The sequence below is a fragment of the Melopsittacus undulatus genome, chromosome 4 (assembly GCF_012275295.1).
Source record: "Melopsittacus undulatus isolate bMelUnd1 chromosome 4, bMelUnd1.mat.Z, whole genome shotgun sequence".
NCBI lineage: Eukaryota > Metazoa > Chordata > Aves > Psittaciformes > Psittaculidae > Melopsittacus > Melopsittacus undulatus.
In genome coordinates, this window is record NC_047530.1 from 61,687,804 (window position 1) to 61,707,392 (window position 19,589).

At 36.9% G+C, this 19,589-nt stretch overlaps 1 protein-coding gene across 1 annotated transcript in view; it reads right to left on the minus strand.

The window, feature by feature from the left end:
* LDB3 (LIM domain binding 3) overlaps window positions 1-19,589 on the minus strand; it is a 114,266-nt gene that overhangs the window by 4,208 nt on the left and 90,469 nt on the right. Inside the window, exons 11-16 of the mRNA XM_031053386.2 lie at window positions 17,549-17,710; window positions 15,849-15,956; window positions 12,408-12,455; window positions 9,558-9,685; window positions 3,129-3,423; window positions 1,747-1,927 (exon numbers count right to left, since the gene is read on the minus strand). Of these exons, the coding sequence (XP_030909246.2) occupies window positions 1,747-1,927; window positions 3,129-3,423; window positions 9,558-9,685; window positions 12,408-12,455; window positions 15,849-15,956; window positions 17,549-17,710 (922 nt within the window). The remainder of the gene's footprint in view (window positions 1-1,746; window positions 1,928-3,128; window positions 3,424-9,557; window positions 9,686-12,407; window positions 12,456-15,848; window positions 15,957-17,548; window positions 17,711-19,589) is intronic.

The window sequence follows — 19,589 nt, forward strand, 5'->3', positions numbered from 1 at the left end:
CAGCTGCTCAGAAGAATGCTCCACAAACTGATGTGAAAATCTAAAAAAAACCAAAAAAACCCTGAAAAATAGGTTCTTAGATTTCAATGTACGTGATCAGTAGAAATGAATCTGTGTTGTCTGTTCCTAGGCCATGTGCTCAGCACAGGAAAACAAATTCTGTGCAACTGATTGACTATCAGGATTTTTATCAGCTTCTTTCTTTTATCCAGTATAGAGCAATGTCTATTACTGACAGCTTAATTACTATCTTGTCACGCAGAAGCCCTCCAAGTCCAAAACCTCCTGTACTGAGCTCTAGCTTCTCAGTCTTACTTGTACCCAAGATGTTGTTTGACAATATATCTCTGTCAAACAGTCCAGTTTTCAGAAGGCTGCATAACAGGTGCAAATTAATTTAACTTCATTAACTTCAGTGAAACAGCATAGATTTACACCAGCTGAGAATCTAGATCCTATTTTAGATTGCTTCCAGCTATATACCTAGACTCTTATTCTCTTCTAAAGATTATTTTTAATCTCCACTGGCTATAACAAAAGGGATTGAAGTCCTCTTCGATCAAGTGAATAGACAAAATAGTCTAATTTATGTTTGCCATATATCTCATTAGAGAACCACCATTTGAGATTCATTAACTTCTGTTACTGTTTGCAAACAACTATCCCTGATAAATAGGTTTGGATCCATTTATGAACCTCACTGGGCTAAGAAGCAAAAAACAGATTGAGAAATCTTATTACTATAAATAGAGGCAGCTGGCATCTTGGCTATTTTCCTGATGAAAATCCATAACAGGGAACTGATTTGTGCCAGCATTAATTAGGTAAGTTAAGTCAGTACTCTGCTGTAAAATTACTGCTGCAGCAGCAAACAAGAGTTGGTTGGAGCCAGAGCTTCACCATAAATGTCTGATGCTGCCATGCCTAACTGGCAATTGCAGAGAAAAGCACCTAGTCTGTCAATGCTAACATTTTGACAGGTGTCAAAAGGTGGCAGCTAAACAGTGAAAAACCACTGCGGTACCACTTGCTTCCTTGTTTAAGAGAACCATGTCATATGTTCTCTATAACTGCAGGCATAACACCCCTGCTAAAATTGTTTTATAGTATTCCAACCTCATCACCATCTAACTTATATGTATAGTAAATTTACTTGTACCTAAGCATGAGTACATTAAGATAAAACTGGCACCTAGTTTTGCCTTTCTGGAATTCAGATCTTTGTATTTATTCTGTATTTTCTTAACTATATGAAGTCAGCAGAATTCCTCTCAGCAGCTGTGTTGCTAGCTGCCAGTGAGGTGCAGCAAGAGCGATGGGCCTCTTCCTAAGATCACTGACTTTTCCATTGAGATTTAGACTAAGTCCTGTGTAAGAAAAAAAACCCAAAACAAACCCAGTTCAAGTCTTTTACTAGAAATATAAGGAAAAGATAGAAAAAAGTAACAGTATGTATCAGATAGCAAAGATCTAGGAAGTGTTACTTATTTTACACTCAGTGAGATGGTAGCTGGATTACATATTCTCTCTAAGACTTGAATACGGTACCGAAATATCCAAGATTTTTGCTAGATAAAAATTACTATAAAATAATATAGTTTTCATTTTGAAATAATCAAGAGGCTGGGGTATTATGATTAAACAGGGTAAATAATTAAGTATCTACATTCACTACTTACAGTCTAAACTACTTCATTATTTCAATGAATGATGCAGCTGGAGAAAGGGTTAAGCTTGTTCTCTTACCCCCATGATCTTAGTGTGGCATCTGGCACAGGTTGGTGCAAAGAACTGTTCATAACAGCGCTCACAGTACACACTATTCTGCTCTTCCACAAAGCACATATCAGCCAACGATGTCTTGCAGTAAGCACAATTGAATTCTTCTGGGTGCCAAGAGCGACCCATGGCTACCAGGAAAGGACCCCTGTAAACAATTTAATTATCTTAATAGATAAAAAAAACCCATTGAATGACCCTGATTACAAACCCACTTTGTTACACATCACATACATGTATAACAAGCATTCTACTTAAACCATGAAGGTGTATATTAAAATAAGATCCAGAAGCCTGAACAGAAATGGTCTTTTTCAAGATCGTTACTCACGCACTTTGCCAATTGGTTAAAATCTTTCATTATTGTTTAGTCATATCTATTGGATTTAACAGACAACTATGGGAAAAATAATTTTCCTATCTGCATAGCTATAAGTAGCCTTTGTGAAGAACTGCATAGACAACAAGAAAAGGCCAAGGGCTGTAACACAGAAGATAATGCTACTATTTGAAAGCATGAAAAAGCAGGCAAATTTCCAAACAAAAACACCCATATCTCACAATAGTTCCTCAAGTCTCCTGTCTTCTTTTCATCTGAGAGAGCATTGCATGTGGCATATTCAAGAAATGTCAGACTATCAGATGACAGCTTGCTGTTTCATTATACTGAAGACACATTAAATTCATTTTGGTGATTTACTCTTGATTGTTTTAGATACAGTGATTATTCCTGGAATCTTTCAATTCCAGAATATATAAAGGGCAATAATCAGCAGTTCCACACCACCAAACTAGCTCCTTTTAGTGAAAGGAGACTCATTTGACATGGATTACTTAAAGTTGGTTAGCAGTCCACAGGGTAACAATGGGCACTGGTCCAGCAGAATGAACTGGGAAAGGAGAAGGGAGAGGCATTCTATGAATCACTGGTAATAGAGCATAGGCATTATCTTTCTCCAGACACAAAAGCAACAATTACATTTGGCTGCTGTTCCAAAATGATGACTTCTTCCCTTTCTCTCCATTATCCTCCCCTCAGCCCCCAAACTCTCCCAATGAAGCTAGATGTCCTTCCTTCAAAGGGTACCTTAGGACCAGAAACTTGTTTAAAAAACAAACAGCAATCTGCCACAGCATCCAAAAATCAAACAATTAGCATGTATAACTTTGCAGTGATAAAAAGTGAACCACAGAATAGCAAAATGAGCTCTGGAAATGTTAAATGAATGAAGCAGAAAACAGACATCCCTACTAGGCAATTTAACTGACTGTTAGGCTCTGGTACTGTATATTAATATACAATAACCAGTGTCTCTGCTTCATCCCTTTTCAAAACCTGATGACCTTACCGAATTATACTGTTACAGTGCCCACAGAGAGGAGTTCGGCTGCTGGCTGGAAAACGCTCAGCCCTCTGAACTGTTCCTCGGGCAGGAGCTTGGGAAGAAGTTGAAACTGGAGATGGGTAAGCAGAAGTTGAGGCAGGAGATGGTACCGGAGCACCCCTTGGTAGGATGTGCTTTGTGACAGTGGTGGTGGTTTTTCCAGGTGCAAATTTCTGGGAAAAGGAGTCATCTGTTACCCAGGGAGGGCGACTTGCAGGCTCAGTGTTGGCAGGGGTGTAGGAATGAACTGGTGCCGGTGCTGTTTTAAGTATCCCAAAAGAAAGCAAGAAGTATTTTAAAGTCTTTTTATGGCAAAACAGCAACCAGATGTACTCATAAAAAAGTGACACATAAAAGCTTCAGGTGACATTTAATTATGGTCTGTCACATATTGCTCATTAATTCTGGACTGAAGCCAAGGATATCAGCACAGTCACTGACTTCTAATGCACATGCATTACAGAAGTCAGTGTCTGCTGGCTTTTACAGATTTTATGGAGATCATTTTTAAGGACATATCTTCATTTCCTAGTAGGAATGGATATGACAATTCTGTGATAATTTCAAAGACAGCCATATAATCTATTTAGGACAAGTTAAAAGTAGAAAGGCCAGATCATATAATAAAATTTCAGATGGAATTCCCCACAATTTTCAATAAGAAGTTATGCTTAATTTTTGATCTCGTTCTATTCATTAAAATGCAGCATTGCCAGAGATGTCACCAACACAGGCTCCCTGAGGAACCCAGAGATAAAGAGCACTAGAAGCAATATTGAGAGAGCTAGTTCAGCTCACATGACCAGCAAGGCAAAACCAAGAGCGCTTAGAAGAAGGCCTGATTTGTGGTTATGACTGATCACTGTTCAGTTCTTCACTTTCCCACAGACTTCCTGTATAACTTCAAGCAAAGCGTAGTATCTCTGTGCCTCAATTCCTATGTATAAAACTGAAATGTTACCCTTCTTTTCTTCCACCCTTTGACTATCACATGAAATCTTAGTGCAGACTGCCTCTGTGTTTGTATGTACCAGGCTCTAATCTTGGGTGGAGCTTTATCACATAAAAATAAGCAGAAGCTAGAGCCTGCACATACCAAAAAGCTTTCCCATTGCCCATCTCTTTTCAAAATGTCAGATCTTGTATTGACTGAAGTCACTGCCCAAGAAACTGCCTCGCTTTGCCAAGTACAGGAACACTAAATGCAGTTTGCCCTTTGCAAGGAAAACAAAGTGAATGATAGTTGGTTTGTGTGAGAAGGAACAGAAGTTTGGAGAGTTGAAATGTTTTGACCAAATAAGAGCACAGATTTGGGAACAGAAATCAGTTCTCCTGCAGTCTACTCAAACACCCTGCACCTTGTAGATCACAATGCCAATAAAATGATGCTCAAATACAACATTTACAGTTTTAAGGAGCTTGCAGGTATAAAGGTATTTCAACCAAGAAGGTTCTGAGTGTAACATGGATCTTTCTGCATAATTAAATGGCAAGATTGTTCTACTTAACACTCCTCCCTGAGCCCACACCCATCCACACAGAATACTGATTATTGGCAATTACAGGTACTTAAATTGCATATATATCAATCCACTGTGATCACCCCAGTGATCTCTGATTTTCTTCTTTTTACTGAGTTCAGAGTTGAAGCTAATGAATCTTCCTGATAAAATTTCCTTATGCTACACTATCAACAAAATTTCTGCTTCATAAAACTGTATCCCACCTTAGCTTCAGGCTTCTTTTTTAACTTGGGTATGGTAAACAGTGTTTAAAGATTTCAGAACTGAGTTTATATGCAATCTCTTTAAATCCTGAGGCTGTTGCTATTTATGTATTAAGGTATTAAGCTAGGCAAAATTAGAAGGCAATATTTCATCTCTAATTGGTGAGTTCAAAAGGCTCCCACCTATGGGGCTCTCTAATTAAATAAGGTGACTTCTAGCTCACTCAGTTTTGTGAAAGGATTCTCCCTCTCCCAAGAGCCAGTTCTCGTTCATGCAAAGAACAGCAGTGTATCCCACAAGGGGCCTAACAAAATGGTGACACATTCGAACCCAGAGTTCCAGAAGTGAAAAAAAAGTGCAGTCCAGGTACCATTTTTAGGATATCTTTTTCTATGACTGTCTTTCATAAATGCTTACAACCTCTTAGCTTTTCAGTTTTTCTCCCTTAATCTCACAATGACAGTGTTTTATGTTTCCAGTTTGTTTATTCCAACCAGTCTAGACATCATATGATTTATCTGGGTTCGGATTAATCTAGACTCTTTTGAATCATAGAATCATAGAATAGTTAAGGTTGGAAAGGACCTTAGGATCATCTAGTTCCAGCCCCCCTGCCATGGGCAGGGACACCTCACACTAAACCATGTCACACAAGGCTCTGTCCAGCCTGGCCTTGAACACTGCCAGGGATGGAGCATTCACAACTTCCCTAGGAAGTTCTATTAGAGCTGTAAACTTAAGCTTATATGAACAACTCTTATCTTAGTAGCTTCTGCCATACAAATTCACCTTTAATGTTTGTGTATTTCAAAGTCTTGCAACATACATGCAGCGGATAAAAAGGTGGTGTTTGCTGTTAAAATGTACTAACATTCAGTATAGAAGAGATAATCAGAATATTGGTACTGTGTGAGCTGACCCTTGACTGTTCAAAAACGAATACTTACAATAGTTTTGTAACCCAGCCTCTATCACCTTCTTTCACTCAGTCCTCAGACTCTCTTAGAGTAGGAGAGAAAGAATGGGACTATTGTTATCTTGACAGAATGGCAGAAGAGGTTTCTCTTAATAGCAGTAGGAGCAAGCCAGTTCCTTGCTTCTGGGGAATTTGGAATTCTCCCCATCAGCACTTCATTTGTGATCAATGGATATCTTCCCTCCAGAAAAGAAGGTGTGTTACCAAAGATGCATTTGATAAAGAGTCATATTATCAAATACTTTAGTCTTACATAATAGCTCACACTGTGAAAACAATTTCCCTTTTCTGTTTTCCTGTTAGTAAAATATGTAATGGTTATTCTTAATTTTCCAGTAACAAATATAATTCATAATCACAACTGATTTGGATTGTTCTACACTTAATAGCCACATCTTTGAAGGCCCAAATTTTCCTATTTACTGTTCCAGTACATAGTAGATGAAGAATAAAGCAGATATCACAACATGGAAGTTCAGATTAGATCTAAGGAGGAAGTTCTTTCCTGTGAGGGTAGTGAGGCACTGGAACAGGTTGCCCAAAGATGTGGCAAATGCTTCAACCCTGCTAGCGTTCAAGGCCAGGCTGGAAAGAGCCTTAGGAGACATGGTCTACTGTGAGGGGGGTTGGAACTGGATGATCACAAGGTCCTTTCCAACTCTAACTATTCTATGATTCTGTGTCCTTTGTATTCTTATTTAGAGGAATTTAAAATGGAAGAGGGTACATAACTTGCTGTTTTAGTTTTAAAGGTGCTCAGGATTGAGTGAGAAGTTCATTTGAGATCTGTGGGAATTTTTCTACCAGTTTCTAAGAGAGCAGATTAGGCCTTTACACTTGACCACTTCTACATACATGAGTAGCCCTATTAGGGCTTGGGATTTAAAAGGAAAGATTTGCTTTCTTACTTTAGGTATCATGTTACTTCGTAGTATAATTCTGGCATTTGAGTTGCTTGGACTGTATGCAAGCACTAGTCTAGGCTTGGAAAGCTTACAAGAAAGGAAACACCAGTATTTTTCTGCCATCTAGTGGACCTTGTTCAGAAAACAAGTACGCTGCTTTTAAAAAAGAGAAGGGAAAATAATTTGGAGTTCAGATTTTTCCCTGTAGGAAGAAAACAAAGATTTTTAGCAGCAGCCAATTCCTACTGCATTAGGTGAGTCAAAGTAACACTCTTTCTTTGCTTTCAAGCGTAGATTACTCAGATCTAAGTGAGATACTTACCAAATGCAATTGCGAGACTGTTTTCAGTATAAACAAAATTTAGCCCCATTAATTTATTTATTTTCAAACTGACACAGATTAAAACAGTCCTGTAAATTCTCTTAGTGATTGTTTCAGGTTTGTGGATATTGCATGTATGAGACTGCTGCTGCATGTTTTAATCTGGAAGTTGCTGGTCTACTTTTTAAGGGAAAACAGTAATTTCATTCCCATTAACACTGCTAACTAGGATAAAGACATTCTTCTAAAGTCTATGTTGCAAATCCTTAGAGTAATCTCCACTATTTCGGCCTTTTCACACAGTAGATTTAGAAAAATAGAAGTCTAAGAAATTATTTGATAAGTGAGAGTATAGTTATTGCAAAAGCCTGAGGTTGTATTCAGATTGGAAGAAAAGTAGGGATTTTGTGATCTCATTTATCAATTTGAGAAGAGCTGGTCTCTCAGATTGAGGCTGATTTTTATGCTTCTGGACAGAATTTATGTGCATTGACAAGGCTGAGTGAGGAAGTTTTATAACTGTCTTGATGGCTTGTTTCAAAGTACTATTGAACTTTCCCATCTGTGACAGGAAATGCCATTTCCTCCATTTCTTCCCAAGTGACAATTTCCTGTTTGTTCAGGGCTGCAACTGCAACTGTTTCCATCCCAAAACCATGAAGTGCTGCTACATCACATATATGAAACTTTAAAAAGGTACCAAAAGAAAACCCAAACATCTTCAGTAAAATCCTTGTCTGTGATCTCTTTTATACCTGAATAACTTTGAGGTTCAATTACAAAGGTATTTTAGAATCCTTTATTGGATAGTTCGAAGTCTTGATCAATATAGGGAGACTTAACTGTTTCTTTCTCTGCCAATCTTAATGCTATTTGAATTTTGTCTTTGTAATATATCACATTAGGTATTATTCTGAATTTTCTCCTGCCCTCTAAAATACACTATATCATTGCAGTGCCTGCAAAACAATTTTCCACATGCAGTCAGACAATATGCGCAGCTGAAGTAAATTTGCCTTATAAATAGCGCCACGGAACAGAGTTTCCACACTGTGTATTTTAAGCCTTTATTGCAGTGGGCTCAAAACCAGCAATATAAGGAGTTGCAAAGAAGACGCCCCTCACAGGAGAGAACAAAAACATTGCCTCTTATTCCAAGTCTAATTCAACAGCTAACTTTTTCTTTAGCAGATACAGCTACTAATTTGATACAGCTACAGATTAATTTCTGTGGCAGGTTTGCATATTTAGAACTGGAGTTTATAATTCCCCCAAATGAGCATCGGGCTTAGTATCAATCAGTGTATTTTGGAGACAGTTTGACTTGCCACAGTTTGCTCTGTTCTGCATTATGGAAATAAACCTTGTCTTCATCTTTCCTTCTTTTGCAAGACAAAAATAATAATATTTGCCTTCAGTGAGAACATGGTATATGCTGACACACTTAACCAAAAGCAAATGAGAAGCTGAAATCTGTATTTACTTTGAGACCCTTAAACAGGTCATGATAACTCTGAACTGGCTTTTACCACCTTTATATCTCAAATACAAAAATCAAGCAATTAATCTTTCTGTCTGCTTTATATCTGAGTAAAATTTCTGCATTGGTTTCATTTCAGTAGATCCAGAGATAGAACATTACAGAAGACAGAGTTGAAGCTTGCTAGAATTCTTAGCCTTTTCATATTTACTTGACTGTCAAGATATAAATCAACATTTTAATCCTTTTGCTAAGATCAGGAGAAGCTTAATTTGAAACAGAACTGCGTTTAGACTTATATTGCTGCCTCATTTAATTTATTCATTTTGAGGGTTCACATTTTGGTCATCAATGGTTTTAGTTCACTCTGTTGGTATCACATTAATACAAGGGGAATTTAAATAACATCAAGGAGTACATTTTCCGCATGAATGAATTATCAAATATATTCCTTCAGAAACTAGGTATGTGGGAAACACAAGTACAGCGTATGAAATACCTTAATAGGTTGATCTTTATTTAAACTATAAGCCTGAGTTTGGGAAGTTCAGTATGTGGCCCTGTCTATTTTGCAAATACATTCTACTCAAGCTGCCTTTACTTATTTTATTTCCTTCCAGAGTTGTGCATTCTTAAGCTGTTTTAGCAACTTTGAAGTGTAACTGGGCTCCCACCTGGGCACACTGGGTTATTTAGCAAATGTATTTCGTTTGAAAAACCAGGCTACATATTTTTGTACAGATTTCCTACTTGCTTTTCTTCTTTTCCCATTTGTTCCACATTTTCACTCCAAAACAGAACACAAATACAACATAATCCTCGATCTTCAGATAACCTGAAGCAAAACTACAAACTAGCAGCATTTGGTTCCACGTGTGTAAATCTTTCCTAATGTGTGTCTTATTGCAAGATGTGCACTCTTTGCATTTTCTCTTTCCAAAAAAAGCTCGTGCATTTCTTTTCTGAATCCTCTCAGTACTTACCTGGCTGGTAGACAGAAGGCTTTATGCTGGCAGTAGTAACAACTCTCATTTTGGAAGTAGCAGAAGCAGCAGGACTTTCACCATAGCTTCCAGAAACTGGCATTGGAGTATATGACTGGCTTGTGTTTCTAAAAGCAAAATGAAGGTATGAGCAACTTCACAAACAGCAAAAGTTACTGATACTGAAATAATGGATTTGGCAGCTTCCAAAGCACTGGGAGAGGAACTGTCCTTGAGAGCTATGGAGAGAACATAGTGAGATTCATTAGCTGTCATTGCTAAGATAGGTTGAGACAATTCTTTGGAAAGAGAAAATAGGCAAATAAGGATTTTGAATAATACCTAGTTGCTCTTGTTGTCACAGAAAATAGCTTACTGAAGGAATACAAGAAACTTATTAAAGGAATTCTAAGTTTAACAAGGGATCAGACTTCAGGAATGTGCATACAAAGTTTGGATTTTCTGTCCCTCTATAAACAAACAGGCCTATTCTTTTGTAAGATAAATCAATGAGGGATATCTCCTCGACTTAAAAAGATCAATTTTAAGAACAACTACTGCTACTACAAATACTAACTGTTTATAAGCATTGTACTCTTTTTCAGAGAGATTGTAGTGACCTTTGAAAACCCATTTCTGAAACTAACTCTTTCCCTGTTTAAACTGAAATCAGAATTTACAATAATTTTTCTAATGTTCAGATTCAGATAACCCAAAAGCACATGATATGCAATATTATGATACACTTGCTGCATCCTCAGGATTTGAAACATCAATGAGAAATAGCTTTTCTCTATTTTTATGGCTCGGATAGTGATTCTCAGTTTGACCAAAGTAATGCATTGAAATACATGCCTCTTCTATTTGCCTGTTACTTAGGATGATTTTATTTGTAGTGACTTTGCTTCATAGACCACTAAAATAGCATTATAAACAAAGCAAGCAAAAAAGAATAAAGTACAAGGAAGGGAAGCAACAGATACTGAGATGCGTGCAATAAAAAAAAAACAATTCATTGTTGAACATCATTCTTACTCACCAGGAAAACATACTTCTACTTTGTTTTCCCCTTCAGTTTCACTCTTTGTATGAACCAAATCCCTACCCATTTGTGCTGACAGCTTAGGAGTTATTTCCATATTGGCTTTGTCTATAGTAAAACAGCTGTCAGCACAAGAACCATCCAGCTTTGCAAGACCACTGGTCCATCTTGACTTGTACATTCCTTAGCAGTGGAAATAAATGCCATGCGGAGAATTTTTACATATGGCAAACCTAGCAAATTCCTTTGAGTCCTGGCAAAAAAAAAAGCCATTCTGACACATGTAAATGTTTGATTTTTAACTTTGAGCAAATCAAGCCTATCCTCGCAACAAAGCATTTTGATACTCTGACAGTGCTTATACTGTAGGTCTAATTTGCATAACATTACTGCCTCAGGATAAATTTATTTTGTCTGTTTAGTTAGAACTAGAAACTTAGCTATTGCTACAATGACTACAACTGATTATTTTTGTACTTAGTCTAGGGCTTAGGGCTATATGAGTGCACTATACCATGAGTGAACAGGATTCTCCCAGGATAAACAGTTTTAGTGGGTTTGTCTTCACTGTAAACTGTGTTGTGAACTATGCTGTGATTTTGTAACCACTAATGCTATTCTAAGCACAGTAAGACTTTTTACTTTTCATTCACACCATCTATTTCCTATTGATGCCTCCTTACCTGCAGTACACAAGACTGCACTGTATTCGGGGTCACTGGACAGAGGATCATTGCTCCTACCATAGCACAGTCAGGAAGTTGCACACTTCAGGTACACTGGCTTCACATACAGCTTTCAAAATGCCTTTAGCTGAACACATACTATCCAAGACTTTTCCTTGTTTAAAATTTACTATTCAAGGTAAACAAGACAGAAAACCAGTAAAACATACTTACCTTTACAGGATCAATGATCAATATTTACTATGTGGATTAAAAGATTTTACATCATGTGTCATACAGCCTTAATCTGAAAATGGCATACACTCAGGAAAGTCTACTCCCAGATGTGCAGGTCCACTGGTAGAAACACTCATTTGAAGCTCTCTTAATGTACAAAATACATAAAGAAGTTCTGAGCCAGACGACTGATACTTAGACTGTCATGAAGAAAAATGGTTATTCAAAATTCAAGTGCTTTCCAAAGATAACAGCATGGTAAAATGACACCACTTGTATATTCAGGGAAATAAAGTTAAAAAACCAAAGAACACCACACATAAATCCCCCCACATATTCACCAAAATCATGGCAAAATTAAAAGAAGTCAATTGCTGAACTATTTTACAAGTGTATGATGCATATTAATTACAGTGAGGAAGATCAGAAGACTCGTCAAAGAGAAATAAAATGGTACGCTACATTATTAAGTGTTTTAGTGAAGTTAAAAGATTTATCAGAATTTCTGCTGAACAGATGCATGTGATGAAAAGAAAGAAGGAAAGAAAAGAAGGGAGGGAAAGAAAAGAGGAAAAGAGGAAAAAAAAAAGAAAATAATAAAAAAGAAAGAAGGAAATGAATAAAAAGATGTCCTAAGGATCAAAGATGCTTAGACAGGAAGCAATGGAGCAATAGCACCTTGAGAAGCAGTGAAAGCACCCTTACTGAATTTATCTGTAGTAGCCAACGACATGTGACAGGCAGCAAATTAAACACTGGCTCTGAAAACTATTAGTTGTCAGAAAGAGTAAATATTTCTAAGCAGATCTTTTTTATGTTAACACTTTACTAGATGCCTACTAGAAGCAGAAAACTGTTTTGTTAAGTGCTTTTAAGGTAGTGGAGCTGCAGAAAACATATTTATACCTCTTCTGTGATTGGTAGTTGATGGAGGTGGAAGAATGCCGGTTGAAACTAAAATGAGACAAAAGTTGCATTTGAAAAAATATACCAAGTAAATTGGGTATCTTGTCCTACAGTGAATTTCCTTATGATTAAGAGGTGCTCTTAAGTGCTAAAGTAAACAACATGTACATATTTATAATCATATAAGCTCAGTATTACTTTACAAATTACATTTTGCTTGCTTATCTTATTTAAGCTAGGAATCATAGCAAAACCTCAATAACAGTAACATAAGTAAATAAATGAGCTGGGTGTACTGCTCCCTAAGTCATTCTCATTCTGTTTGTCTCATTCTTTAGTTGAATTTTAACTCAACCACTGGATTGTTTGCTTTCACATTCACCATTTCTTTGTATTAGAACAGAAAAAAATATGAGTTTTTTTGTCAGTCTCATAAGCTAAAGTTGCATCAAATCTTAAAAGAAAACCTTGAATAAACTGAAGTCCAAAGACCACCTAAGTTTCCTAGCTTATGAAGCAACTAGGACAACCCCACAGAAAGGACAGGCTGAAGATAGTTGCAGCAATAACTTCAAGCCATCCCATTAAACTTTTCCTTTGCTGTACCATTCTCCTCTTCATTTACTAGAGACAGTCTTAGGGACACAGGGAGATTTTTTTTTTTCCTTGGGGAAACAGCATCGTTTCAGAACATGAATGATTCTTTTCTATAAATACAGAAAGTACTTAAAAGACTGCGTAATGTATGATACGAGAAACGAGAGTATTCTGAATGAACACTGCTCTGGTTTAAACACAGAGCAGAGCACGGCTGCATGGCATCAGTCATACCCCACAGAAGCACAGCCCACATTTTCCAGAATTACCGGAAGCCTATCATATGTATCAGTCATTTCCATAGCTTCTGAAGAAGAGATTTTCTTCCCTTTACCACAGACACAGTGCTTGGATTAAAATCCTAGGATCACAAAACCTACCCCTTCCCTTTAGAACCATAGTTGTAACTTTCTATGATTTCTCCTGTTTTTGTATCCCCTTGGTTGCCCTGTTTTTATCTTCCAGATGGAACAGCCACTTGCATAAAGAGCTTCATTGTGTATTTAAAACCCTCCGGCTATGCTTTCCTCTTTGTAAGTAAGATTGCAAGTGAAAAAGTAAGATAACATTGCAGATTTAAAAGTAAGTGTAACACAGTCAGTTAAGGATTAATGACTTAGTTCTATCATTCCTCTTTAGGAACATTATACAGATTTTACTCTTGTTAGATGTTATGCATACAGACTCGTTCACAAAGGCAAAATCACTATAGAAACTGGATCTACCCAAGTTTAAAATCAGATTTAAATAGTTAAGGACAGTGATCGAGAAATCCTCCCACATTTTCTTGGTGGACCTTTTTAAGGTATCTAGAAGGAAAAAACAAACCAAATCAAAACCAAACCAATGGACACTGAAACAATGGTGGTAGAATCTCAGCCTCATTCTATCTGAGCAAGTTTTACAGGGTGGGGATACTGTTGTAACTAAGGTCATCCATGTTTTATTCTGAACTAAAATCACATGAAATGCTGCAATGTTCCAATGGTATATGTGAAGCTGAAACTGGATTTTTAAGTCTGTATTTTTGCATGCTTTGAATTACACATTAATTTAGAAGTCAGTTTTAGTCCCTTATGTTTGAATACACTAGCTATAATATATGACAGTTTTAAAAAAACATGGAAGTAGTGCTCAAAAATAAAGAATCTATTTCAGCTACAACACAGCCCTCCAAAAAACAAACAAACAAATAGGGTTTGCTTCTTTATCCAAAGAAATCATGGATGTGCAATAAAATAAATCTGATGAAGCTTTTACCAATGGAGTCCTAAAACTGATAGATGCAATGCATCTGTGATTTTATCTTTCTGCATTCCTCCAAAAAGTTTTCTTTAAAAGGAAGTCTTATATTTTCTGATTGTTTTTCTTGAAGGAGAAAAACTAGGATCCTCTGTGACAGCAATGTTAATCTCAATGAAATATGCATATACTGGAGAAGTAAGAAGTATTACATGCAGAACTACTACTACATGCAGGCTTCAGAGTGCTATTGTTAGTTACTACATATAATTCTCACTGAAGGCAGTAGAATACCAAGACAATCTCTTATGCAAGTGAGTGAAAATATACCTCTAATAGCAAGAGAGGTGTATGGGTCCCAATATAGAGACTGATAAAACATGAAGATGTCTTCTCTCCAGCCAGAGTAGTCACCAAGGCTTCAATCTAATCTTCTGACTGATGGATACACTGCAGTACTCAACTGAGAAAAACCCTAAAACTGAGTATTTTCTGTAGCTCAGATATTCACAGTTACCTTTGCTTAGGCAGTGAGGGATTTTCCCTGGTTATAAGAGACTTCTAATGTTCTCCTGCAACAACCATGTACAACCCTCTTCTCACAGAGAGTAAGTGACCATTCCAACTGGCTAAAAGAGATTTGCTACTAAAACAAACAGTGGATGAACAAGTACTGGTGATATTTATGAGCTTAATCATATCACATGTATTGAATAAAAAGCAATGGAAGAATTAACTCTGAAAATCAGTGAGTACTCTCCCAAGTAACAAGCCATAGGGCAAGAGAAACCAGCATTAAGTTGCATTAGGGGAGGTTTAGATTGCATTTTAGGATAAATTTCTTCACTGAGAAAGATCCTTTTTCACTCTTGAGAAAGATCATTATACTTCTTGATGTATAGCTTTGGAAGGTGTCCCTGTCCATGGCAAAGGACTTGGAACCAGGTGATTTTTAAGGTCCCTTCCAACCCAAACCATTCTATGACCCCTTTTCATATCAAGATCAGAGAGACATGGATAATTATAATCTCAAATGTATTGCTGATTCAGCTTTTCATGAAGATTGTGTTCAAATACTTAATCTTAAAATATACTGCTTTATCCTCTGTTAGTCCTGACAGAGTGTTAATGAAAGCAGTGAAAAGGCTTAGCAATGAAGCAGTACAGCAGCATTTGCTCTTTCTAGTGATAGATGCTACCTTTCCCTATCAGTGGTCTTTCATTAAGTCATGATGAAAAGCATAATAAAAGAAGGCCTGTGATTCCTGTGACCCTGTTTTCACCAAGAAAAAAAAGTGTCATTCTCACCAGTGTCACAAGACAAATATTTTCATCTTAGGATGGCAAAACCAGCACAAACCAACCAAATTAAACACCTTTGTTCCAAAAGGCTATTTTGGTCACATATGTTAAATCTAAAGCTTAGGTGTTTCCTAGCTCAGTTTTAATGTGAAAGATAAGCAAGAAAGCTGTTCCTTTAAACACGTCATGCTTTTCAGTGGTCTTTGCTAAAGCCAATCTCTTAAGAAGGTGAAAACCTTAAATCACAGAGAGTAATACAGAATAAAAACAAATTAAAAGAAGAGAGCTTTATAGATATACCTAGACTGAGATGAGATAGCAGATGAAATAGTGGAAGCTGCTACTGACATGTTCTTGGACCCATGATAAGGCTTAGGCTGTGAGAGAGAGCTGGGGGCTGCAGGCACTCTGCAGAAGACACAGTAAAAGCATGAAAGCATGTACAAAACAGTTTCAGAGGGGCAAAGATAGCGACACCAGAATGAAGCTTTGTAGGAGTTCAGATGCAGGAGGACTGCTGCGTAGTTTCCAGGAACAGGTTTTCTGCAGCATACAGCTGCAGACTTACAGAATAGCACAATCAAGCACATTCCTACAGAACACAAGACACATCATATAAAAATCTTAAACCCAGAGTCTATTGATTACTCAGAAAGACAGTACTTCAGGACAGGACTTTTGTCAATGATACATGTTTTGATCTGCAAGATCTGAAGATGTTTGAGCCTGAATTTGAGCTAGACTTTTTAATATGAAAGTAGTAGTAGACAAACAATTCTCCTATTTAAAACACCAAGTCATCAGCATGATTAGTTTAGTAAAGGCATTTACTTTTGAAGCATATATTAGACAATCCATTTTCTTCATGTTACAGTTTCAACTGGGGGCTAAAAATTATTTAGACCGTATCATTAGTTCACATAAAAGTGTCTTACAGCGCCATCTAAAGTATAAAGTAATACCTTATTCAAACCTCTTTTGCTGGCTGGATGACTGCTTTTCTTGCACTGAAATAAAAACACTGGAGTCCGGTAGGTCACAGTTTGGTAAAACTGACTAAAGTGAGAAACTAGTTTGCATATGTAAATCATTTCAGTCAACTGGAAAAATTAAGCAAGAAATAGACCTGCGAGAACATTTCCAATCCCATTCACACAAATGGAAGCTATGACAGACTGCACCTCAGATCTCAACTATTTGAAGTAGTTTACAATTCTGCTTGTGTTTTTCTTTGGACTTTTAAAGCATGCTACATCTTTTAGAAATGTTCAGGCAAAAAAAGGGGGGAGGGGTCAAATTCACTTACTGTCTCCAAAATTACTGTAATGTGACAGCAATATAAACACCACACATTTCTTTACGGACTGCCTTGACAGCTTTTAATATACAACTCTCGCATTATAAGTGTTCTGAATATACACCTCTTTGGAGCTCACTTTAGCTCTAGGGCTGAATCTCATTAGAGAAAAGAGAACAGAGAAATCTAACAGAAATTACTTAATACCTTACAGAGCAAGTCAAACATCAAATGTGTAGTTTCACTGACATATTGCTCATTGTCCACCATGTTATACTGACTTCTACTATGATATGGTAAACTGAATCACAGGAGTAAACAACATTTTCTAACTTTGCATTTCATGCCATACTGCAGAAACACTACTAAAAGTACCCTCATTCACTGTAATTATTATGAGGAGCTGTTTTAGTTTTATTACAAGTGGTGAAAAAAACAGTTCTAGTTTTAACCCTTGCCTTGCTTGTTGAGAATGTAAGCTGTATTGCAGACTTAAAGCTACATCTTTAGAGAAGTTTTATTTTGCAAAGTTTTTGTAAAATGAACAATGTGCTTCAAAATAAGAAAATGCACTAAAATATACAGAAGCATACAAAAGATTCCAGCTTTTACATACTACATTCTTAAGTTAAGAATGTGTATGCAGCATTTCCAGAGCCATACAGGGATGTATTTGCAAAAGGACAAAGCAATGAAGCATTACCTTTGGAAGGAGGATGAGAAAGACTCTTGCACTACTGAGGTGGTTGCTGGTGGCATCATCAGACAGGCTGTGTTTTGAGTAGCAGCAGGCTGATGGGCTGAAGCATGTGGTGCAGGAGCAGAGGCAGAACTGGTAGACACCGGAGCATGCTCAACAGGGGTACTAATTAGAGTTAAATTAAATAAAACAAGAAGCATCTTAAAAGGTGCATATTTAAATGTAGAACTACTATGTTTGAACTTGCAAACATAGTAGCAGGCTGTGTTACCAAGGGGAAAGCACAACTATGCAAAGAAAGAAAAAAATAAGACATCTGTTAGGCCTTCTCAGATGTGCAGTTAAGACTAATGCAGTTTTGGTGCTGCTTGACTTAAATTTATCCCAGCTGTTACTCAGTACTTAAGTCCTGCTTCCACTGAAGCCAGTGGAAGGAAACATGGTGTACGTACTTAAACGGTTGCAAAGAGCCTGTCACAAATTCTGAGCTCAGGTAAACTTCATCCAGTATTTACTCTGGGAGCTGAAGCTTATGTTAGGAGTAAACTTTTTAATTAGGTGAAGAAAAGCAATTTAAAGGGTCCTATTTCAGCATGTTCCTGCAAGCTCTGGTAGTCTAGGAATCCAGTCAGCACAGTCTTGTGTTGGGTTCAGGCAGTTTTGTGCAATACAGGTAGGAGGAAGAAGTTCAGTAGGAGTCAATCTCTGACCTAGATTCACCTTACATTACACTGGACAACCCATCAAACAATAAGATGCCTTTTTACACACAGCAGACTATGCAAATGGGAAGATGTGGAATAAAATTTTACTACTATGGGTAATGAGCATGAGTTTTATCCTTGTGGTGCTCCTGTGTTCTTGTGGCACAGATAACATGGAGTAGAGAAATATTAATGTCTAATTATTTCTCTATTTGATTGTAAAATAGATTAATTGAAATTAATAATAATAATAAAAATTCTGTGGTTATCCTAGTAGCCTACTGAACTACCAGTGTCTTTCATCACCTGCTATCAGAGCACCCAGGGCTTATTGACATATTTCAGCCTTAGAGCCTGACTCAAATTAGAAAGTATTAATCATCTCTTACAGACAGGCAAATGGGGCAAAGTTATCCATTAGAGTTTTGCAAGATAGTTTAGTCAAAGCCATTCACTGCTAAGAAATGAACCAATCTTTTGGGAGATTCAGTTTACTGTCTTCCACTCGCTCTGACATCAAATGAAAAAATAAATTATTAAGTGGACTTACAAGAATCAAGTTCTTTGCTGACTGTTTCAATAAAATTAATATAAATGAAAGAACAATAATATTTACCTTTGTTTTCCACTTGCCAATAAACCTAATAAATCACTAGGTCATTTAAAATTAAAAGAGGATTGGGAAAGATAAAAATAAACAAAAGACAAAAGCTTTATTTTATGTTTAGGCAGCTTTTACTGTGGATTTTTAAAATTATTATCCATAGAACAAATAAGCCACTGAAAAATAACTAATTGCAATTGGATTTTCCAGATTATTGCATACTATTTCAAGGCACAGACCTCAGAGGCAATATAAGCACGTGCCTCCCAGGCACAAGGGATGTTTTTCTTGATTCCATATTATTGTGCTGTAATCTTCCTCAGTAGTTATCCTAATCTTTTTTTTTCCTATAAGCAGGGCATTACTGTACATAACATGGTTTTCTTGTCCATAAGCTCTAAGAACAGAATGGATATGTTTTTACTTCTTTTGTCCAGACTTGTAAGTATATTGCCACATCTCAGTTCTTAGAAATGACTCCTTTGTGATCGTTGATGCTGATGAAATTCAGCAATTCTCTTGCACTGTGTACAAAGAATACCCAAAATATTCCTTCCTGAGCACAGTATAAAATAACAGAAGAAAGCTTAGAGTTCCACGACTGGTTTTCAGCCAAACCCTACCTCTCTAACATTCTTCCTCTCAGCTCTTTTCCTATGTGAATTTGTCACTGTGCAAATATTTCCTCTGTCCTTCAGCCATTCTATCTAATGTTTTCTTTGGCTTCTCTCAGAAG